This window comes from Glycine max, chromosome 18 (assembly GCF_000004515.6).
Source record: "Glycine max cultivar Williams 82 chromosome 18, Glycine_max_v4.0, whole genome shotgun sequence".
NCBI lineage: Eukaryota > Viridiplantae > Streptophyta > Magnoliopsida > Fabales > Fabaceae > Glycine > Glycine max.
In genome coordinates, this window is record NC_038254.2 from 6,785,933 (window position 1) to 6,807,847 (window position 21,915).

Sequence of the window (21,915 nt, forward strand, 5' to 3'; positions counted from 1 at the left end):
CCTAAGTTTTATAATATCAATAAAATCTAATGAATAAATGAAAGAAAATAACGATTTTATAAAATTTATTTTTGTTATCATTAATATTTTTTTACGTGTAAGTGTTGAATTTATTAATGTAAAGGAAAAGCAAAAGTTACATCCCCAAACAATGATTTGGTCCATTAGGGTAGGACCTTCTCAATCCAATAGTTATCAAGAAAGAAAAAGGCTAAAGAAGCCATACAACAAGCAACATTACTTCTTGTTCTCTTAGTGAAACTAAGTGAAATATTAGTATAATTTCTCAAAAGTTCCTGCAATCTTCAACAATCCCATGGAATAGGGACCTTCCCATAAGCTCTTTATTCTACCAATGTTGTTGAAGTTGAAGGCAATGTGTTTCAAAGATAACCCTTTGAAGAAGAAGGCCTTTGGCCATAACAATTGCCCATTGAAATGCATACGCTTCGCCCTCCTTGGGTGATAGATTGATCTTCACAAAACGAGTTATAACATTAAAGTTAACTTTGTAAACATCATGAGTGAGAGCCTTCTCCTTATTATTATCCTCATTACTTGTTGAGCTTTCTTCTTAAAGGGGAATAAGCTTATATATTTTGCTCAAAAACTGTGTACATTCCAACTTTTTTCCATTGAAACCTAGCTTATTTCTTTCGTACCAAATAGTTGTTGCTACCGCAAGTAGCAAATTTAAAGCTCTACCATCATCATCCAGTAGTCCCAACCAAGCATAAGAAATCCAGTGCTTAAAATTATCAACACTTATCCTCATTAATTCAATTTTAGTTTTTGCTGCCCATAACATTAATTTAATGCATATCTAAAATATCACCAAGGTATTTAAAATAATAATAACAATGTTGATTAATATTTATAATATATATATATATATATATATATATATATATATAGTATTAATATTATAATATTCATAAGATATAAAGTAAAAATAATACAGGGTTGAAAAAATTTGACCCACTCCAAATTTGATCAAAGGCACAAAACTGACCATAGCTATGCGGAAAATTGGAAATTTAAAAGAAGCCATTGCAATTACTAAGAATGTTAAGATAAAGATTATGAACGAATCAATTCCAGATAATTGAATTTAACCTGGGTGAGAGAGAAAATGACCGGGATGGTGCTTCGAGATAAGGCTTTGGACGTGTCGGTTGTTTCAATTTTTGAAATGAAAAGGTTAAATGACGCTATGCTTCATTAAGCATTTTGTTTTGTGTATTTAATTAATAATTAATAAAAAACGGGCCAACCCAGTTAAACTTGTCACCACCAAATATTTTTTATGAAGCAACTTCAAGCTTTTCCTCTCGTGAAGGTAAAGAAGTTAATTCTGATGAGATTGGTAATTAACTAGTTGCATTTGGATAATGAGCTTAATGCTAATTGACTATGGTGCATTTTGGGTAATCAATCAGTTTAACTAAGTGCTTATTTAGTAACTTCATTATAAGATTAAGTGATTAGTTATGATGCATTATTAGCCGAACTAAGTGTATTTGGGTAATGAGCATTCAGTATAATTATCAAGATAATTTTTACTTATAATTTGTATAATTAAGCTTTATTATTCATGTTGATTTTGGAGTCTTCCATACTTCCAATCATGGTAGTTGTATATATAGGGATACACACCATATATATATATATATATATATATATATATATATATATATATATATATATATATATATATATATATATATATATATATATATATATATATATATATATATATGGATTGATAATATCATTGTATCAAGTTTAGCCTTAGAATGTTGTCTAATGTATAAATAAATACAAGTTACATCTATATCATTTATATGCACAACTTATAGAGATTAGATCAATGCATAATGGTTAATTTTTTTTCATGATTTTGATGAAATGGTAATGGTAATATATAACATTTAATTGTTTTGGTTTTCTATTATTTTTTTTCACTTACTGTGGTTTTATGCTTCTTTAGGTGTTCTTAATGAAAATCTTAAATGAAGTGGTTTTTGGTTGAGGTTTTATGATCAAGATTATGAGCCGTGATGATCTTTATGGGGATGATTTGTTTGTTTTCATGACTAATTTCTTTAAATTTGAATTGGAACTTTCAGGGAAGAATTTCATTGTATTGTCTTATCTCTTGACAAAATTCACCGTGATAGTAATCAACAAGTGAAAGGTGGTTCTTGTCACCTGAACATGAAACAACAACTGCAGCAGCAAGTTGGCATCAAACCTAGTCTTATTTATTGCTAGGATAGCCTGATGTATATACATGAGATATACAACTCTGAGTAAGGAACAATGTTTGGGAATTAAGACTTTTTCTTATCATATTTTATGTTGTGCTTTAGACAACCCACAAATGCATTAACATGAACTTAATTTTCGATGCATCAAATGATATATGATTCAAGAACCTGAAAGATTGGCAGGAAGTCCAATGAACATGCTAACACTTGAATTACATTTTATGTATGGAACTTAAATACTTTTTTTTTCAATACCATATTTGCTGCACTTTAACTCCCTTTCAAGAGCAAGCCTAAATATAGATTTGTAATATATATAGAGCATCTTAAGGCCTTATTTTGTCAAAAGAAGAAAAAAAAAAGTTACTAGTTTTATCTTTTGTAATAGGTATTTATTAAAATCATCAGTGATCGTCAAAAATTGCCTTAAAGCTCAGGCAGATACCAATAAGGAATTTATTGGGGATAAAAAAAAACATCCTTATTTTTTTTTTCCTATCCTATATTTATTTTTTAAATCAAACATAAAATAACCAATAGATATATATAAAATCCAGATGATATCAAACTTTAAATTATCTATAACTTTAATTTAAATTATAATGATTTATAACTAAATTTTTTTTATATCAATTATAACAATTTGTTTTTTTCCTCATCTCTATCTATATTTGCCAACTAAAATCACAACGGTTATATTTGGAAAACTCAATGCTACAATTAGTGTAATGGCACATTTGTAAATATGGGGATTGATATTCAAGGACTAAAATCATGCATTTGTAATATATAAAGTAAATTAAGTCTAAAATATTAAAATTTAATTAAGAATTAAAATTAAAACAACATATTAAAAGAAATTTTTTAAAAATATATAAAAAACCATTTTCGTTAACGAAAAAATCTTAAAAAATATTATCATTAAAAGTTAACTTTTTAAAATACTATCCATGAAGATAATTATTCTCAATAGAGAGTCAAAACCCTTTATCATTATCACATACATGATATTATATAACTAGATCATAGAGTTAAAATTTACACCTTTCATTATTTTTTATTTTATCTTTTACTTCTTATCCTTTTACAAATATTTTTTTATTTTCTTAGTTGAGAAGTAACTACTCCATCCAAATCCCAATTGAACCAAACGTCCTCAACAAGTCACACAGTTTAAAATGCTTCCCACGTTAACATCACAGCCTAGTCTTCCCACAGTCTTTACTTTGCTCTTTGCACCTCATCACAGCTTCCCATCGAAAACTAGCCCATCTTTTTCCCTCGTACCTTTTGCTTCAGCAACAACAACATCGTCGTCACAAATCTAGAGATAGATAGATAGATAGAGAGAAACGGTTGAATTGAAGATGAAAATCACTGTCATGACTGCTGATGAACAAATCATCACGTTAGATGTGGATCCCCACGAATCTGTACTCATCAAAGATCCTTCTTTTGCTTTTTGTCTTCATCTTTCTCTTTTCTCATCACTGTTTTTCATTTCCTTTTCTCTTTGGGTAGGTGGAAAACGTCAAAGCATTGCTCGAGGTTGAGGTGAGTTTTTTTTTTCTCTTTCTTTTTTTCTCCATTACCCATCTCCTTTTTTTACCTTAGAAATTGAATTTTCTGTTTAAAAAAGTTGTCTTTGTCTCAATTTTCTTTCTTGTGAATGTTGATGTGGGTGTTTGGGAAACACTATTTTTCATTGGGAATTCTGGGTTGTGCCTTTTCAATTGTTTGACAACCTAGAAACAAACCCCCACGTGAGAGTTTGTTTGATGATTTTGGTGGTGGATTCATTTGTCTTTTGTTAATTTGAGATGGCACTTGAAAGGTGCATGAGGTGTTGGATCTTATTTGATTTTAATTTGTGTGGCCCTTTTTTGTTGTTGTTTCTTATTGTGTTTGTTTGATGCTAAATTTGTGGATATGAGAAGACAAGTGTGCCTCTTCAACAACAGCAGCTTCTGTTTAATGGGAAGGAAGTGAGGAATTCTGAGAAGTTGAGTGCTCTTGGTGTTAAGGATGATGATTTGCTAATGATGGTGTCTGGTGCTGGCGCTGGCGCTACTGCTTCTAGGTATGACCTTTCATTTATTTAAAATTGCACTGTTATGAGATAAGATGGGGACCCTCTATTTGAAAACCTGTAAATCGTGCCATCCTGTTTATGCCGCTGTCCAAAAGTACTCAGGTGTTAGTTATTATGCCTGCACATAGTCTAGTTGTTCTAGGTGTTAAGTGAACTGATACATGATAGAAATTTAGAATTTAAAGAACTGGGAGATTCTCTTTGACTTGACTATGATTGTGTACTTATGCTGGCTTAAGAAGTTGATATTTCACAATTGATATAGTTTGTGGAGTCTCTGATAATTTTTGTTTTGTGATAGGACAAAATCTAGGTTGTAGCTCAGCTTACTCCATACTCCTAACATTTTACTCACTAATGTGTTGTTGAAAAAATTAATCTAAATTGAGTGCCATTTGTAAAAGGTAGGGGCTAAGAAAATCAAGTGATACTTTTGCAAATGAGGTATTGGAAGTCTGGAAGATGTTTAGTGGGTATCATTTGAAAGGAGACTTACCGGTCTTTGTTTCTATGAGATCAGACACTATTTCTATAATTTCATATATTTCTCTCATTTGCTCAGCATTCTTGTGGTATGAATAATTAAATGTACAAATAGTAAAAGAATGGAGAGATAACCATTGCATGCTATAGAATTGCTGGGTTATTAACACATGATGCGTGACTGTGGACTTTAACTGTTATATAATTTTATATCAACTTGTTTCATTGAATTATAAAGTATCAATATCTTAATATACTTTTTGTAATAAATTTAAATTATTTCAGTGGATCTACGAATGATTTGAGCTTAAATGCTGATGGATCTGCTGTCAACCCTGGTTCTTTCCAGCAGCACATTAGACATGATTCTAATTTGATGAGTCAGCTCTTTCAGGTAAGTTATATTTGTTTTATTACTTAATCTTTATCAAGATCTGATGTTTGTACATGATATGCTACTCTTATGCTTAATAAATTAAAATTATTGAACTCCCCTACTGATTAGCAGTTTATGCGTAAATCAGTAAATGTAGTTTAATATCAAACTATTTGGTATATTTTACAGTTTTAAACATATAATCACAATCTATGATTGCTTATATATTGGTTCTTTTCTTTTGAGCTTGGCTGTTTTATAACCATCTTTATAATGGAACATACAGAGTGATCCAGAGTTGGCACAAGCTATTTTAGGGAATGATCTGAACAAATTGCAGGAAGTTTTACGATTGCGTCATCACCAAAGAGATGAATTAAAGCGTCAGAAGGAAGAAGAGCTTGTAAGTAGGCAGTATGATCATTATTGTTCCTTTACATTTGTCAAGAGTTCGAGTTCAATTGTATCATGACTAGATGCCTTGCCTTCCAATCCTTTGGAGTTCTTCATTTTTATTCATTGTACTTTGCCATCACTCTGTTAGTATACTTTGCTCCAAAGTTTATTTGACTTCTTTTTGCTAGGCTCTTCTTTATGCTGATCCTTTTGATGTTGAAGCACAAAAGAAGATTGAAGCTGCCATCCGCCAGGTCAGCTCTTTTTTTTCTTGTTTAGAGATAAAAACAGCTCAAGTCTCTGGTAGATTGACTTTTGACATATGCATTCCCTCTGTCAATAGGACATCAATTTCTAATAGTGTATGAAAATTTCCAGGCACTGCCATGTACTGTACGCCTAAATTTAAGTACATGTTTGATTTGGAGAAATAATTGCCTCTTTTTCATAAGCTCTCTCAGGAAGCTGCAAAAAAAGTATTTTAAGCTCAAACTAAACTAATACAAAGTCCCAACTTGCACTAACATTATGTTTGTTTCAAGAGAAGTGGGTGGAAAGAATTAGAGTGTGTGAAAATAGAATAGACAGTATTTCACCGGTTTGGTGTAACAATGAAATGAGGAAGGAAAGAAATTAATGAACATGGGACCAACAGGAGCTATTCCTTCTCAAGTGGAGGTGAGACTTTCATATGGCATTGAGAAAAAGAAATGCGAAGACCAATTTGCCCCCACCTCTGCATCTCTTTTTCACTTTTTGTTTCTCCATATTTTTTTCCTTCTCGTTGCCTCTGCATCCCACCTTCTTTTCCGTTCCTTCTTCACCTTGTTTCTGCAATTCCACCTACACCCCTCCTCCTACCATCATATTCCTTGCAACTCTTCCCTCTGGTGCTTGCTCCAATTGCTTCCACCCACCGTCTCCCAACTGTGCCAATGACATCTGAGCTCTCTTCTTAGAATACTCATTACCAGAAAACACCATCTTTCTCATTGTTCTCATTTTTGTTTCTACTAGCGCTATATAAGTCTTCAATATTTACATGAGAATATTATTTTGACTTCAATGTCAGAGGTTGTTGTAATACTACATATAATCATTACTACTTGCCATGGAAGACTTTTGTATCCAATTTTGGATTTAAAGTCTGTCATTATTGTAACAAGAAACTGGTGGGCAGTTTTGGCTTCTTGCTGTTGCAACAAGGTCATGATGAATTAAAGAACTTTACCATGATTCAAGTGAATTGTTTATGATATTGTGGATTTTTTAATCAATTAGCATTCAAGTCCATCGATTTTAATTTTATTATATTAAGACTGTAGCACTTTAAAATAATTATGATAAGGGTAAAAAATATCTTTAATTCTTTATATATAATTTCTTTGTTCCATGAATCTTTAATTAACCAGTTTGTTTATGAGAAGTTCTTGGCTAAAGACTGACATTGCCTTGTCAAATTAAATTCGGAAAATTTGTGAATTTGTGCTTGTTTATGCTTAGTGCAGTGGATAATTATTTAGTCATTCTCAGTTTCTATTAGATTTTCATGGTATGTGCGACCTATTACTTGTCCTCAAAAGCTACTGTTTGTAATAGTTGATCTTGTCTTAATCTCCCTCTTCCTGATTGACAGTATCATGTTTGTTCAATTTTGACTAATTTTACAGAAAGGGATTGATGAAAATTGGGCTGCTGCATTAGAACATAATCCTGAAGCTTTTGCTAGAGTGGTATGTCTGATTTTTTAACCATTGTATTCAATGCTAATAGCTTTTTTGTTTTTCATAATTTCATAATGATGTCCAAGTTCTTATGGAATGTTTCAGGTCATGTTGTATGTTGATATGGAGGTTAATGGTGTCCCATTGAAGGTAAGTGGTTTGTCACAATAAGTGCATTCTTTTTCAAGTTTAGGTTCTGAGTATAGAGAATATTTACCTGCTTTTTTTTAGCTCTGCTGCTTCCAACTATGACTGGTTATGAAATGGAATATGCATGAATTCGATTCTCACTTTGTTTCAGGCATTTGTGGATAGTGGAGCTCAGTCTACCATTATATCAAAAAGCTGTGCTGAGCGTCTTGGGTATGATAAATTTGTTTGACTAGAATTTTCTTCCAAGACATCTATAATACCATATAACGATTAAATTTATTAGGTGGTATATGTAAATTATCAACATTATGCTTTATGTAAATTATACATATTTGAATCAGATGAATATTTTCCACTGATATTCATAGGCATATGTACATTGCTCAAGTAAAGCCTAAGTAAAAAATACAATTCAGATTTATTCCCTTCGTTCAATTTTTTCTTTCAACATACATAAAATGGATAGTTTGAGTAAAGGAATGAAAATAGCTTTAAATATATTTTTGGTCCTCGCAATTTAGTGCTTTTTTGCTTTTAGTCCTTGCAAATTATGTTTGTTTTGTTTTTAGTCCTTAAAGCACTTTAGATATTTGCAAGGACTAAAAAGAAAATAATTTTGGAAGGACTAAAAAGATATTTAAGCCATGAAGATAAAAAGAGTGCAGGAATGTAAGGAATATTATATATAATCAAATATTTGTCTAGACACTGCTTACCAGTGTTGTTAAATGGCGGCCATGGCGGTGCCATGGCAGATTTAGGTGGCGGATTTGCGAAAAAACGCCACCGAATAGCGGTGGCGTGGCGGGTTTGGGATGGCGGCCGTGGCGGTTATGGCGGGGTGGCGGAAATGGCGGGATTTTGCTTGGTTTTTGTCCGCGGTAGGAGTTGGGCCGACCCGACCCAACCCTACCCGGTTATTCATTCAATTAAAAGCGACCCACGCACCTTGATTCAGAATAGCCCCTGCGTCCCTCCCGCACCTCTGCGTCCTCCCTCACCCCGCCGCACCCAGCCGCCGCCGCGACAGGCGATACCCGCAGTCCGCACACCCAGCCGCCGCCGCCCGCGACACCCCTTACACTTAGACGAAGGCTGACTTCGCGACGAGCCCCGGCAAGGCACGAGCTCCGACGACGAACGGCCTTCCTTCTGTCTCGCGAAGAAGACGAAGAAGCCGAAGAAGACAAGCTCGCGGGTCAGCCTTCATCTTTTTTTTTTTAATTTTGTTTTGGGCCTTTTGCTGTTTGACACCCCATTTTTGTGTCTACAGCTTTTTTTTTTCCTTTTGCTATTTGACACCCCTTTTTACTGTTAACAGTCCCTTTTTTTTCGTATTTTTTTGTCCACCATGACATCCGCCATTTTCCGCTACGCCATCCGCCATATTTTTATGGCGGATTTTTGACTTTCCGCCATGAACCGCCATCCGCCATTAACAACATTGCTGCTTACATAAGAGCTTGAAGTATGATTTTGGAGTTTGATGTTTGTTAAGCTTGTAAATTATGCAAAAAAAAAAATGGCAGTAGGTGCAAGATAAGTGCATGAATGACTTTGGGGAAGACTAGTGTTGCTTAAATATAGCAGAGAGAAATTAAAGATTTTTTGTGAGCCTTATGGCTACCTTTTCTTCTACAGAGCTTTTCCATCATATTTTCTTATCTAAAATTTTGAGTTCCTATTAAATTGCTTCCTTTTTTAAGTTTCATCTCCAAACTGTTGTTAGTTTGTGAGCCTTCAGGGTCCTGTCACTCTCTCTGTCTTGATTGGTTTTTGAATGAATGATGTGTTCTTATTCTCATGTATTTCTAGATATTCGTTTCATAAGTTACCAGATTGAATATGTGAAATTTTTTGTAACGGTCATGTTATCTTCCAGATTGTTGAGACTTTTAGATCAGCGTTACAGAGGAATTGCTCATGGAGTTGGCCAATCAGAAATATTGGGTCGTATACATGTAGCTCCAATCAAGGTATTGTTTGAACTGATCCTTTGGATAATTTGTGTTGCTGATGTTGTGAGTATCTTATTGATTGCTAGTATAGGTGGATAATAATATGTTTACTCTTGTTTTTGTGGATATCTAATTTGGTGATCAATTATATTTGGGTATTGTATTTTTTCATTTAACTTATGAAGCAAAAGTAACTGAAATATAAAACCATTGCTTGGTATAACATGCTTATCCACATTGTATTGATATATTACTGAGAAGGATCTTTGTTGTTTGTGATTTAAATTTTAAAAATTGTAGTTCTCACCCTTTACCTTCCTTCACTATACGGCTGTTTTGTGCCATTCTTTTTAATATGTTTTTCACAAGGGTAAAATGATTGGAGAAATGAGTTTGCAGTTTAGTCATGAGCAGGTGTCCATTTCTTCTGGTTTTCTTGTGTCTGGTGTATATAGGAGGTCACTTGTGTAAATTATTGTTTTGATGACATCTCTCCTCAGTCTTCGTATATCACCAATACAAGAATGTTTTGAGTCCCCTTTAAGAATGAATCATTCCAATTCCAATTTAATACTTTGAGATTGATTTATTTTAATTTGCGTTGAAACTATAACCATTCTCTTACAGTATATTTTGTCCATTTTATTTTTTCACTCCAACTTCTATTTTGTGTATGTATTTTCCTTTAGATTGGGAGTATATTTTACCCCTGCTCATTCTTGGTGCTGGATTCTCCCAATATGGAGTTTCTCTTTGGACTGGATATGCTCCGAAAGCACCAGGTACTATCCTCAGTTGAACTCTTTAACATCATTGCTTTCAGTGTTTACTCTAAGCTGCTATTCTTATAGATGTGTCTCTTGTCTGCAGTGTATAATTGATTTGAAAGAAAATGTTTTGCGAGTTGGTGGAGGAGAAGTTTCTGTACCATTTTTGCAAGGTTTGCATAGATCTCTTTTCAATTCAATCCTTTACAGATTGTATTATATATTGAGCTTCTTGGTTGTCATGTTCAGAGAAAGACATACCATCTCGGTTTCTAGACGAGGAAAAGTATGCTAAGGAAGCTTCAGGCTCTGGTGGTCAAGTAAGCATACTTTTAATTATAAGCTTTTCTTTAAGCAACTGAGTTGAAACTGTAATGCTTTATTCTGCTTCTAGGATCAAATGCTGTCATTGTTCTTAATGTTTTGATAATTATATTATAAAATAGATGTTTCATAGCATATATGAAGGGATGAAAATATCCCACGGCAGGGTATTGGCACACTAAATATATTTTGGTTTCCAGACCAAGGTGTCAAGTAGCATCCTTACTTTTTTTTCCTGCAACCAAAAGGAGAGATGTTTAATAAGTAGGATTTTGATTGCCATTATCATTTTCCTTTTCCTTTTTCCATATGGGTAAGAATGTCACTTTTTATGTTGATTGTTGACTCGAGTTATTGAAAGTAAGTCATTTCCCTGGATATGATTTTCCATATTCGATCTTAAATTGGCCACTGCTTTTGATTGTTACTTAGTGATAATGTGAACTGAAAATAAGAAATGGAAGTAGTTGAAAGTAAATCATATTTCCCTGGATATGATTGTTGAGTATAGATTGTGACTTGGTGATAATGTGTGAACTGAAAACATTGTTATGGTCCGTTAAAAGTTCAAATCTGCAATTACTATTCCCGAGTTCCTATGACAAATGTACTCTCTTTAAAAGGAATGAAGTAAAATTTTTAAACAATGATACATAGTCATAAATTATTAGTGTTTCTGGTTTGCTTTGTCATTTTGTTTTGGAGACAATGACAGTTGTTTTTCTCTCTTAAATATTTATATCCCCAGGTTGCATCAGGCAGCAATAATCCATCAACAGGAGGCCACTCTTCTGGTTAGTACTGGAGATTGTTTAAAATTCTGCTATGGGAAAAATCATTTTTGTTTATTTAGAGCATAAAATATGCCGAAAAATTCATTTTTGTATTTGTCCAATTTTGGGGTTCAATTGGTTAGTTCAATCAAATTTCAACCCAATGCAAGCGTTGTAAGCTTGCAATTTATCTAGATAAATTGCTCTCTACTTATGAAGTGTTGATGAGGAATTTATTTTGCAGTTGTCAATAAAATTAAGTTCATTTTTCTTCCAATATCAAATTTCACATTTCCTTAAAAAAAAATAACTTTTTATTTCTACTCATTTTTCAGGTGGAGCTTCTGGTGACAGGACTAAGGTATGCTTTCAAGTATCAATGTTTCAGTTTTGTACTTTGTATTTTAACTCTTGTACTTGACTGTCCATGAATATGATTATCGGTGTTCATTCCCTTCTGGTGGTAAAATAAATTTCAAGTAGTGCATGGTTCTCTAAGGATTAACTAGTCACTGCATTAGTTTTTAAAGATATTTTCACCATAGTCTTTTAAAGATCTAAACCATATATTTGTATTTTTGAAAGATTTAGTAGAAATTTTTTTGCATGACTAATATGATAACTCTATAATCTTTGGAGGACTGAGTAGAAGATTTACTCACAATGGGATGTATTTATTATACTGTTGGTCTATTGGTTGATAATGCAAAATGTAGTGTATATTACCTCAAACAATAAGGCAAAAACAAATTAACAGTATATGGTTGAAAATAAGGCGAAAATGTAGTGTGCACTGCATAGCACTTTTAAATCTTTCCAGATTTAAAAGTAAACGCCAGTTTTTAAGTGTTAAATTAAAACTGTGCTCAGATTACTGTCAGTTTATGTATTATACCTACATTCATGTTGTGATTGTATTTGATGGTTACTGATTTCACTTGTTGAGGTTTTTTCCTGATGTAGTCTTTTATGGTTGTAGGATTCTGAGTTTGAAGCCAAAGTTGCAAAGCTTGTTGAATTGGGATTTGAAAGAAATGCAATTATACAAGCTCTTCAATTATTCAATGGCAATGAGGAACAGGCAGCTGGGTTTCTTTTTGGGGGCTAGAAACAACGTTTGTTTTGGAAATTGATTGATTTATTACTTGAAACAATTTTTACTCTTAGCCAATTCAATTACAAATTCTAAATCATAGACATGATGGCATTTATTGTGTGAGTTGTTCATACTTTAAGGAATGTTTCTATTCAATTGAAAAAACTAACTCAATGTTTCTATTTATATAGAGGTTGAAGAAATTTAGTTTAGATTTTAGGATATGCATGATCACAACAGACGTCGCATCATTGGCAAGGTGATTTCAATACACATCATAAGAACAAAGGAGGACTATTAACTAACCAAGTTATGCGAAAATTTGATTTATTTTATGAGACTATCAACTGAATATATGAATGCGGTATATGAAGAAATAAAAAATTTGGAAGGACACTGACATAACTAAATTATATTGTGAACGACCAACATGCCTCAAAATTTAAAGGTCTAATGGTATTAAAAAATAAAAATATGAAAATTAAGATGATTAGTAAGAGATATTCATATGTTGTCTCATTTTTTAAAATCAACTGGCTAATAAATATCTCCTCCCTTCTCACTCTTCATTATAATATGAAACATGACTCTTGTTTTTTATTTTGATTAGAGGGAAAAGATAGTGGGAAAAATGTTATTAATGAATAGAAATAGGAGGGAAAGAAAAATGTTTAAAATTATATGAAAACAAAGTTTGGATAGGTGGAAAGGGGAATGAAAAAAAATCGTATGAAAATATATTTTTATACTAATTAAAAATGTATTTTTTTATTTTGTCATTGTTTCTTTACACGTTTTTTTTTTAAATTCTTTACAAAACCTAAGAAGAAAAAGAGACACCAAAAATTATCTCTTTCATGGCAAATAAAAAAGGAAATCTCCGGTGGGGCTACAACTTCTCTTTTCGGTTCCTTTTCCAACTAAATAGATGAAAATCACACATTTTCTCCCTCCCAAATCTTTTAATCCAAATCCAACCATAGTGTTTAGCTTTTAAATTATCTTCTCAACATTTTGAACACATTACTTTTAGCCACAAAAGAATTTTTTGTATTGTTATTTTTTAATGTTTTTTTTGCCACCATATGATTAATCTTTACTGCTGAAAAATTTGATTGATATTTTTATTGAAATATTTCCTTTCAAGTTATAGTAACATTTTTTTATTCACAAAATTTGAATTTAAAATTTTATTTAAAAAAATTTGAGTCTAATACCACCTATGCAGTCACAATCCTTGTCTTTGACGCATTCTCAATTGCCAACTTTGTTTTACCACATTTACTAGACAACATTTCAAAAAGCATGAGACAAGTGATCGCTTCGAAGTGTTTTAACATCCTTGGTCTCAAAGGACTCAATGTACAACTCATCCAATGATAAAACTTTGATAGAGAAAAATCAGAAAAGAAGCAAATAAGGAATGCAATGTTTTTATTTATTTATTATGGCACATTATCTATCTCTAAGCAAACAAAGATAAAGATTATGATTTATCTCTATAAGAAATGTAATTTTCTTTTTTTGAATTAAAGAACGATATATCTTAACAAATATCAAACACTATTTTGTTTTGTTTGGTGGATTATTATTATTATGGGTAGGGTTGAGTATTAAGGTAACCAACCCACATCTGTCTCTATTAAAATTTGTAGGTAATTATTCAAACATGAGCCCATAGTCATTGTTGGAAATAATTTAGTATTTCTATGATCCAAGTTATCATGTAATTAATTTTAGTTTTAATAATAAAATATTATTTTGTTTTCATTATTATATTTTACTATTTGATTAAATATTTTTGATAATATATTTTATTAAAATTAAAGACTTGTTACCATAATGGAAATTATGATAATAAGAAATAAATTATTTTTTTAACTTAAATCTAAATTGTTCTTGATCATAGAATTATTGTAAATAGAACATCAATAATCCAGATAGATTAATATATATGTGGAAGTATTTATTAGATAAATATTAATAGATCTCATTTATTAATTTACATATATAAATGAGTCACACATGATTAGACATAACAACAGGGTGGGATGGGGATAGGTATTGCCTCCCTAGTCCCCCGACCCCGACTACCCAGCATATATCCGTACTCGTCTCGATACCCGATGGATTAAAATTTGTTACTCCATCTCCATATCCGTTGGGTATCAGGTATTCGTGTTCTCGCCCCATCCCCGGTTCAGATTTGTAAAAAAGTTTTTTTAGTAAAAAAATTATATTGAAAATCTAATTTTAAAAAAATTTAATTGTTACACATTTATTTTTAACTACTTGTATTTGCAGCACATTTGTCTACAAAAATTATCAAGAAAAAAATCTTAAATTATGTAAAAATTATAAAAAAAAATAACAAGTAATTAATAAAATTTTAATAATTTCATCATCGGGGTGAGTACGGGAATGAATATGGGACGGGTAGTGACATCCTCGTCCCCGACCCCGATTAAAAAAATCGGGTAATCCCCGAACCCGAACCCATACCTGGTCAATTTGGGTATTCTTTGTCAAAATCAGGACGGATTTGGATAGATACCCACAAATACGGGTTTCATTGTCATGCCTACATGTGATTGTGATCATTTAGCTAACTCAATTGAAATTTTTTAATGGTTAAATTTACCATAAATTATCAATAGAAAATTCTCTAGAAGAGATTTGATAGTTTTCCTTGACCAGAGATTGTTATAGTAATTAACAAGTTATTTGTTATATTTTAATTCCAAACACATAATGTTTTGGAGCACTTGTTGAATGGATATTTGATATGATTAAATACTTGTAGAATTAATGATTAATCACAAGAAGGAACCCATCAACTCTTGGTAATGAGTTTGAACTTTATGAATAAAATTATATCCTGACAAGAAAAATTAAATGAAAGAAGAAATAAGTTTTTTAAATTATTATAAGTTAACTCAATAGAGTTTGAGAGTAATATCATACTCTAGAGTTAACCTAGAACTCTAAAAATGGAAGAAATGTTTATACTATTCATCTAATGGTTCTTGAAAGTAAAACATTACTTCATGTTATCCGGATGTTAAGGAGTATTACTAAATGTTTACCTTGATTACTATATTAATTTGATTAATATATTATCGGCTTAGTATTGAATTTATGGGGTCACACACAAACGAGTATTCTAATTTTTGTTAAAGAAATTATTTTAATGTGTGATGATTAATTAAATTAGAGAATTTAATATGATCAAATGATTAATTTATTTCCTAAGTAAAATATTATTATATTTTTTGCTAGCATTGAAAATATAAATAATATAAATAATTAAAAATATTTGATAAAAGAAAAGAAACAAATGTGGGGATCTCATGTTTGGAATTAGGTTTAAAAAAGGTGTTACGTACAGGTTGGACTTGGTTAATTATTATTCCAATTTTCAATTGCTAAATGGCTAATATCAGAAAGTAACAAAAAATAATATTTTTAAATAGCTTAAAAGATAAGATATTATGAGTAGTGGTTTCGATTTTATTGAAAATTTATTTTCTACGGCATGCTACAAATACAACGCACGTTGAAGATCAAAATTATCACTTTTCTTCTCATTCTCTCGTAGCACCAATATTTTAAGATTATTATTCCATCTATCAAAGTTGTTGACGAATAGAGATCATTCTTGATATAGATACATGCAAAATCTTCACACTATTGAAGAAAATTTTTCATGCTTCAAGAACTAATCAATAGGTACATATTTAGTATGTCGTTTGTTTCAATATAATTTAGATGCAAAATAAATTTTTTTTATTTTGTTGTGCGTGTTTTGAACACCATATTTTATATCAACTAAGTGGGTAATTATCCTACCAATCATTTTCATAGGTAGTTTTTGTAGGTAGGCATTGAATATATTATTCACTGGTAATTCTTCTCTTCTAAATCACTCCTCAAACCAAACAAAGTGTTAGGTGCTAATTTGTTAAGAAGAAAGAAGAAAAGCTTTGGGCTTTAATAAGCAAATGAGGTGCTAATTTGGACAATTTTTAAAAAAATTATTGATAGGATTCAAAGATAATATCAAAAAATTTATAATAATTAACGTATGCTATTCAACATAACTAAAACTCCTTGACAAATTTATGTCTTTTTAATTTAAATATCTTCATTTTCATGTAAGAGATTGAGTTCCATTCAATATTTTCTTTCCTTCACTTTTAGAAGAAAGAAGAAAAAGCTTTGGGCTTTAATGAGTAAATGAGGTGCTAATTTGGATAATTATTTTTTTTAAAAAAATTATTGATAGGAATCAAAGATAATATTAAAAGATTTATAATAATTAACGTATTTTATTCAACTTAATTAAAATTATTTGACAAACACTTCTTGTCTTTTTAATTAAAACATCTTCATTTTCATGGAAGAGACTAATTTTAATATCTTTTCATTCCTCTCTTGATCCTTCCTTCTTAAATCTACTATACCAAACACACCGAGGGACAAAAATCTGGTTCCTAACTTTGCTCCCATGATTGGAAAAAAGTCGTCCCTTGCACCACCCTGTTCTTTTTTTTTTTTTCTTTTTCAATCTTAAATTTTTTAAACTGTATATCAAGCACATTTTAACATAATACATAATTTATGCAAGTTTTAAGAAACTAGGAAATTTAAGAACCAAACATATTTTTAATACGAGTGTAAACTTAACTTTACAGTTTAACTACTGTAATTTAATGATTATTGTTGTTGAGTTGAAAATTTATATCCCTAACCTCACCCACCCACACACTATTCCATATAGAAAAACTTGACCGTGACCCGAATTCGGTCGTATTGAGTTTACTAGTATTGTTATTTGCATGTTTGGAGCAAAGATTGACTCAACAGGCAAATTAAAAATAAAAACGAATAACGATAATTTTAAGGGGTAATATACTTGTACTGAAGCCCCAAAGAAAAACAAAAGGTAATAATAATTTATCATCGATTGGCCCTTGCCCCTTGATAATGAACTCGGCACATTGGGAGACAGAACCTATCAGGATTTTCTGTAACAATCAAACAGTAAATATTCATAAATAACTCTAATCTACACTAATGTATTCATGTTCACGAGCAAAACTTCACTTACACATCTATGCTTACACTCAACATTGATTTGAACTTGAAGCAGCTTCCCACAAGAACTCATCCTCATCATACTTGATCTCACAGAAATCATTAAAAAATCTATGCGAACAAAAAAAATGATCTTGTAATGTCATGATTATGCGAAGATCAAAACCTTTCTGCCAATCTAGCAGTAACTGCCCTTAGTTTTGAATACACCTTTCCTGCTGGTGATCCTAGAATCAGGCTACAAAGAGAATCTCTGGCAATCTTTATGTTGGCAAAAGATCCCAATATGTGAATTTTGGTGTCAGCAATCACGATTCTTGTCTTCGACGCATTCTCAATTGCAAACTTTGTTTTACCACCCTTACCAGACAACCTTCCAATAGCACGAGACAAGTGATCTCCTCGAAGTGTTTTAACATCCTTGATCTCAAAGGACTCAATGTAGAGCTCATCCAAACGCAGAAGAGCAATGGCATCTATGACATCAAAACCCAACATGAAAGCATGGACAAAATCAGCACATTTTTGCAGGTTACTAATATCAGGTGTATCAGGCCTTGTCTTCAGCTCCACTCTACGAGCCTTCAAATTCATACGGACATCAATTTTCATCTGTTCATATATGGGACTATAGATATCCATCCAAGCTTTCTTGAGAGGGGTATAACGATGAGGTGGAACATTCACCTTGCGGAACTGTACCTGACCATCAGACATCTCATGAGGCTTCAAAGGCTCAAACTTTGGCTTTGGTGGCAAAAGTTTGGCTTCAGATGGGACAGTCTCAACTTCCATGGAAGAAGCTTCCTGATTTGACTCCATTCTGCAACTGTTCCAAGAGAAAAACCAAATGTTGAAACTAAAATATACAAAATGGAAACATAGAAGTTAAATGTAAACAAGCCAAATCCACTTCTGCTGTGAACATGAGACCACACCACATGTTAACACCAGAAAAACCAACGCTTGTTATTTCTTTATTATAATTCCATGTCTAATGTGGCTGCCATCAAGACTATGCTACGAAGCTTAGAGCTAGTTTCAGGTCTGAAGATTAACTTTGCCAAGAGCTGCTTTGGGGCCTTCGGAGTGTCTGAGGAGTGGGTGAAAATTGCTGCAGACACATTGAATTCTAGATTGCTGCCGTTGCCCTTCTCTTACTTGGCGATCCCCATTGGAGCTAACCCAAGGCGGAGCGAAACATGAGACCCAATCATTGTGAAGTGTGAAAAGAGATTAAATAAGTGGAGATAGAGACATCTCTCTTTTGGGGGAAGGGTGATTTTGATAAAGTTAGTCCTGAACTCAATTCAATTCCTATCTTCTATTTTTCTTCTTCACAGTTCCCAAGAAGGTGGTGTCTAAGCTGGAGGGTCTGCAGCAAAGGTTTCTTTGGGGAGGCGATGTGAAGCATAAGAAAATCCCATGGATCACTTGGGAGACAATTTGTCTTCCAAAGGAGAGAGGAGGATTGGGCATTCGGGAACTGAAAAAGTTTAATTATGCTTTACTTGGAAAGTGGCGATGGAATTTATTCCACTACCAAGGTAAATTATGGGGGGAAAATACTGGAGTCAAAGTATGGTGGATAGAGGAATCTAGCCAGCAACAGGAGAAGTAACAAAGAATCCATATGGTGGCATAATCTAGGTGCTGTATGTGGCTCTAATGCAGAGGGAAGATGGTTCAATGAGAATATAAAATGGAGTATCGGGTGCAGATCAAACGTTAGATTTTGGGAGGATGGATGGCTTGACACTGGAATCTGTATGATGGACAAATATCAGTGCCTTTATTGTATCTCAGAACAAAGACAACAGTTTAATTATCAGATGGGGCGACTGGTAGATGGTACCTGGGAATGGAATCTATTATGGAGAAGGGATCAGCTGGAAAGTGAACTGGCCTTGGCATCAAATTTCATGGTGGATGTGGAGGCTCTTGGGGTGGTTGGGATAAGGTCTTTTGTGGGTGGGATTTATCATGCTCTACATCACAGTGTTTTGGCACTCTAATATATACTGCATTCAGAATATATTAGAATCCCAAACCGGAACAGTGATGGTAATAGTGTGATAGTATGTACAGAAATAGTAGCTCTGGTACTGCTAACAACTATCAATCATTATTAATAATATATATACATACTTTTGTTGATAAAAAAAATAATTTTGTTTATATTTCATTAAAGGAAATTAAAAAAGATAAAAAACCTCAAGGTTGATCCTGAACCAAAAGAAAAAGCAAGCAAACATAAAGTTAAATTTATAATGAACCAAAAGACATAAAAGGTGAAGTTTATGGCAATAGAGTTTTTTCTAATATTTTTTTTCTACTCGGCAAATAGAAGCAAGTAATACTATTAAACTTCACATTCACTCATATAATTCCAATAGTAATTAATTATTCCGTTTAAACAAACAGCTAAAAAACCAGTTCCTGCGAAGTGACTCCTGGAATTATTTTCTCACTTTGCCTTGCATCAAATCATGAAACCATGCTTAAAGGCAGACACGGGCACACAATCACACTCTACACCTATTTTTCCACCCATCATCGATGCAATGACGTGCTATGTTCATAGATTGTGAGCTTGAATCTCATTTTTGTAAAGATGGACCCAAAATAAATCACCTACACAGGTCCTTCAAACATCCAGTCTTGCTAGTTTTGTAAAGGCAAGGAGCACACTACCATATTGATTTATAGATTCAGGATTCTACAGTGAACTCTTCATCAAAGGCATAAGGTACTATACATCAACCAAAAGAATGATTTAAAAATAACATATCACACTGGGTTCTACTATAAGGCACGATACAGAATTCTTCTGAACACCTATTCGATTTGTAAAACATTTGGGCATATAAGTTTCCCTGAACAAGTAAGCATTTTTCAGTAGCCTACCGTTTTCTCTTAAGAAACAATCCAAAAACAGACCAACGAGATTAAACACAACAGCATCCTGAACAGGAGTATATTACCCACCAAATTTCTTTTTCCAAAGATTCATAAACCCACCAAAGCCCTTTTACAATTGAATACATGGAAATAAAAATCGAAAAGGAGAAATAACTCACGTGAAGAAAGAGACGGTTACGATGGCGCCGATGGAAGCGGTGTGCGGTGGCGGCGCGAGAAGACGAGTCGAGAGTGAGAGATGAGGTTAAGAATGAAAACTGAAGATTGTGTCTAAAACCTAATTCAGAAAAAATAATGATTATAACTCGGTGGGTGAACTCAACCCGACCCGACATTAACCCATATCGAGTTCGGGCTGAGTTATTCGGGTAACGAATTGAGGGGAATTTTTTTCATGTAAAAGGCATCAAAATTGGCTACTCTGTCAAATATAAATTTTATAGCAAATATTTATTAAATTCATCATGGACGGATACAGGAATGTATTAAAGGAGGTCATTTTTTCACAATAATTTATATATCTAATTTCCAATAGATGATTATTTGATCAATAATGAGTTTTATAAAAATATTTATTATTAATTTTTTTCTATAAATATTTTTTTTATTTGTTTTAATTATGTCCCTGCTACGGTGCTACTAATATGAATAATGTCATATATTAATATGACTTTTTTCAAGTACTTTTATATTTCTTTATTTTAATTTTCACTGTTTTTAATCATATTAAATTTTGATATTTATACATTATTATTGATGTTATTATGAATAATGTAATTCACAGTAAATGTTGTAACAATGTAATAAATGAAAATTAAATTAAAATTAAAAGTTATGCAAATTAGTACATCAAGATTTAGCTCAAATCTTTAATATCTTCATGGATTAAAAGCGTCATTTGTTTTAATATGGATATAATAAGATGTGTGGCTTGGTAAAAACATACAATTTCTAAACCGTGTAAGTGGTTCTCCACTCCAGCACTTCCCATAATCCTTCTCAATATTTTTATTAGCAATTTCGAAAATAATCTGTCATAATCAACCAGATTACTAATAATGTATAATACAATCTGCTGAGCGGGGTTGGGGGTAATATGTTTTCGAAATTATCAAATGGAAACACTTTTTGAATTAATTCCCATATAAAAAATTATGCTAATATGAAAATTAATTCAAAAAGTGTCTCCGTTTGATAATTTTGAAAAAAAAAATAATTACCCCAAATAGTAAAAAAAGCCTCTGAGCGGTGAGCGGTGCATGTAAAATTGGTATGATGGAATTTGCATCCAAGACATCATACTATATATCTAGATAGATAAGAAATTAATTAGGTTTATTTCGTAGCTCAATTGCCAGCCATGAGTTTATATATATCTAGATAGATATGAAATTGAGTGAGTACAATTCATCTTAATTGCTTGTGTATATAGATTAGAGCATAACAGTTACAAATTACTCTAATCTATACTAATGTAATGTATT

General features: G+C 32.1%; 2 protein-coding genes across 2 annotated transcripts; one reads left to right on the plus strand and one right to left on the minus strand.

The window, feature by feature from the left end:
• Window positions 1-3,646: 3,646 nt before the first annotated feature.
• Window positions 3,647-12,551, plus strand: LOC100782198 (DNA damage-inducible protein 1-like). The gene is given in 16 exon segments (NM_001253345.2): window positions 3,647-3,703; window positions 3,792-3,824; window positions 4,208-4,350; window positions 5,131-5,239; window positions 5,508-5,624; window positions 5,806-5,871; window positions 7,288-7,350; window positions 7,447-7,491; window positions 7,643-7,704; window positions 9,377-9,470; window positions 10,142-10,234; window positions 10,323-10,392; window positions 10,469-10,539; window positions 11,292-11,337; window positions 11,652-11,677; window positions 12,296-12,551. Coding segments are annotated over 16 exon segments (1,218 nt in total). The 5' UTR covers window positions 3,647-3,652; the 3' UTR covers window positions 12,425-12,551.
• Window positions 12,552-17,442: 4,891 nt separating this feature from the next.
• On the minus strand, window positions 17,443-20,832 carry LOC100784865 (RNA-binding protein pno1). The gene is made up of 2 exons (XM_003551326.5): window positions 20,590-20,832; window positions 17,443-18,338 (listed from the first exon to the last, which is right to left on the minus strand). The coding sequence occupies exon 2, from the start codon at window positions 18,329-18,331 to the stop codon at window positions 17,669-17,671; it is 663 nt and encodes a 220-aa protein (XP_003551374.1). The 5' UTR covers window positions 18,332-18,338; window positions 20,590-20,832; the 3' UTR covers window positions 17,443-17,668.
• Between the last annotated feature and the right edge of the window lie 1,083 nt (window positions 20,833-21,915).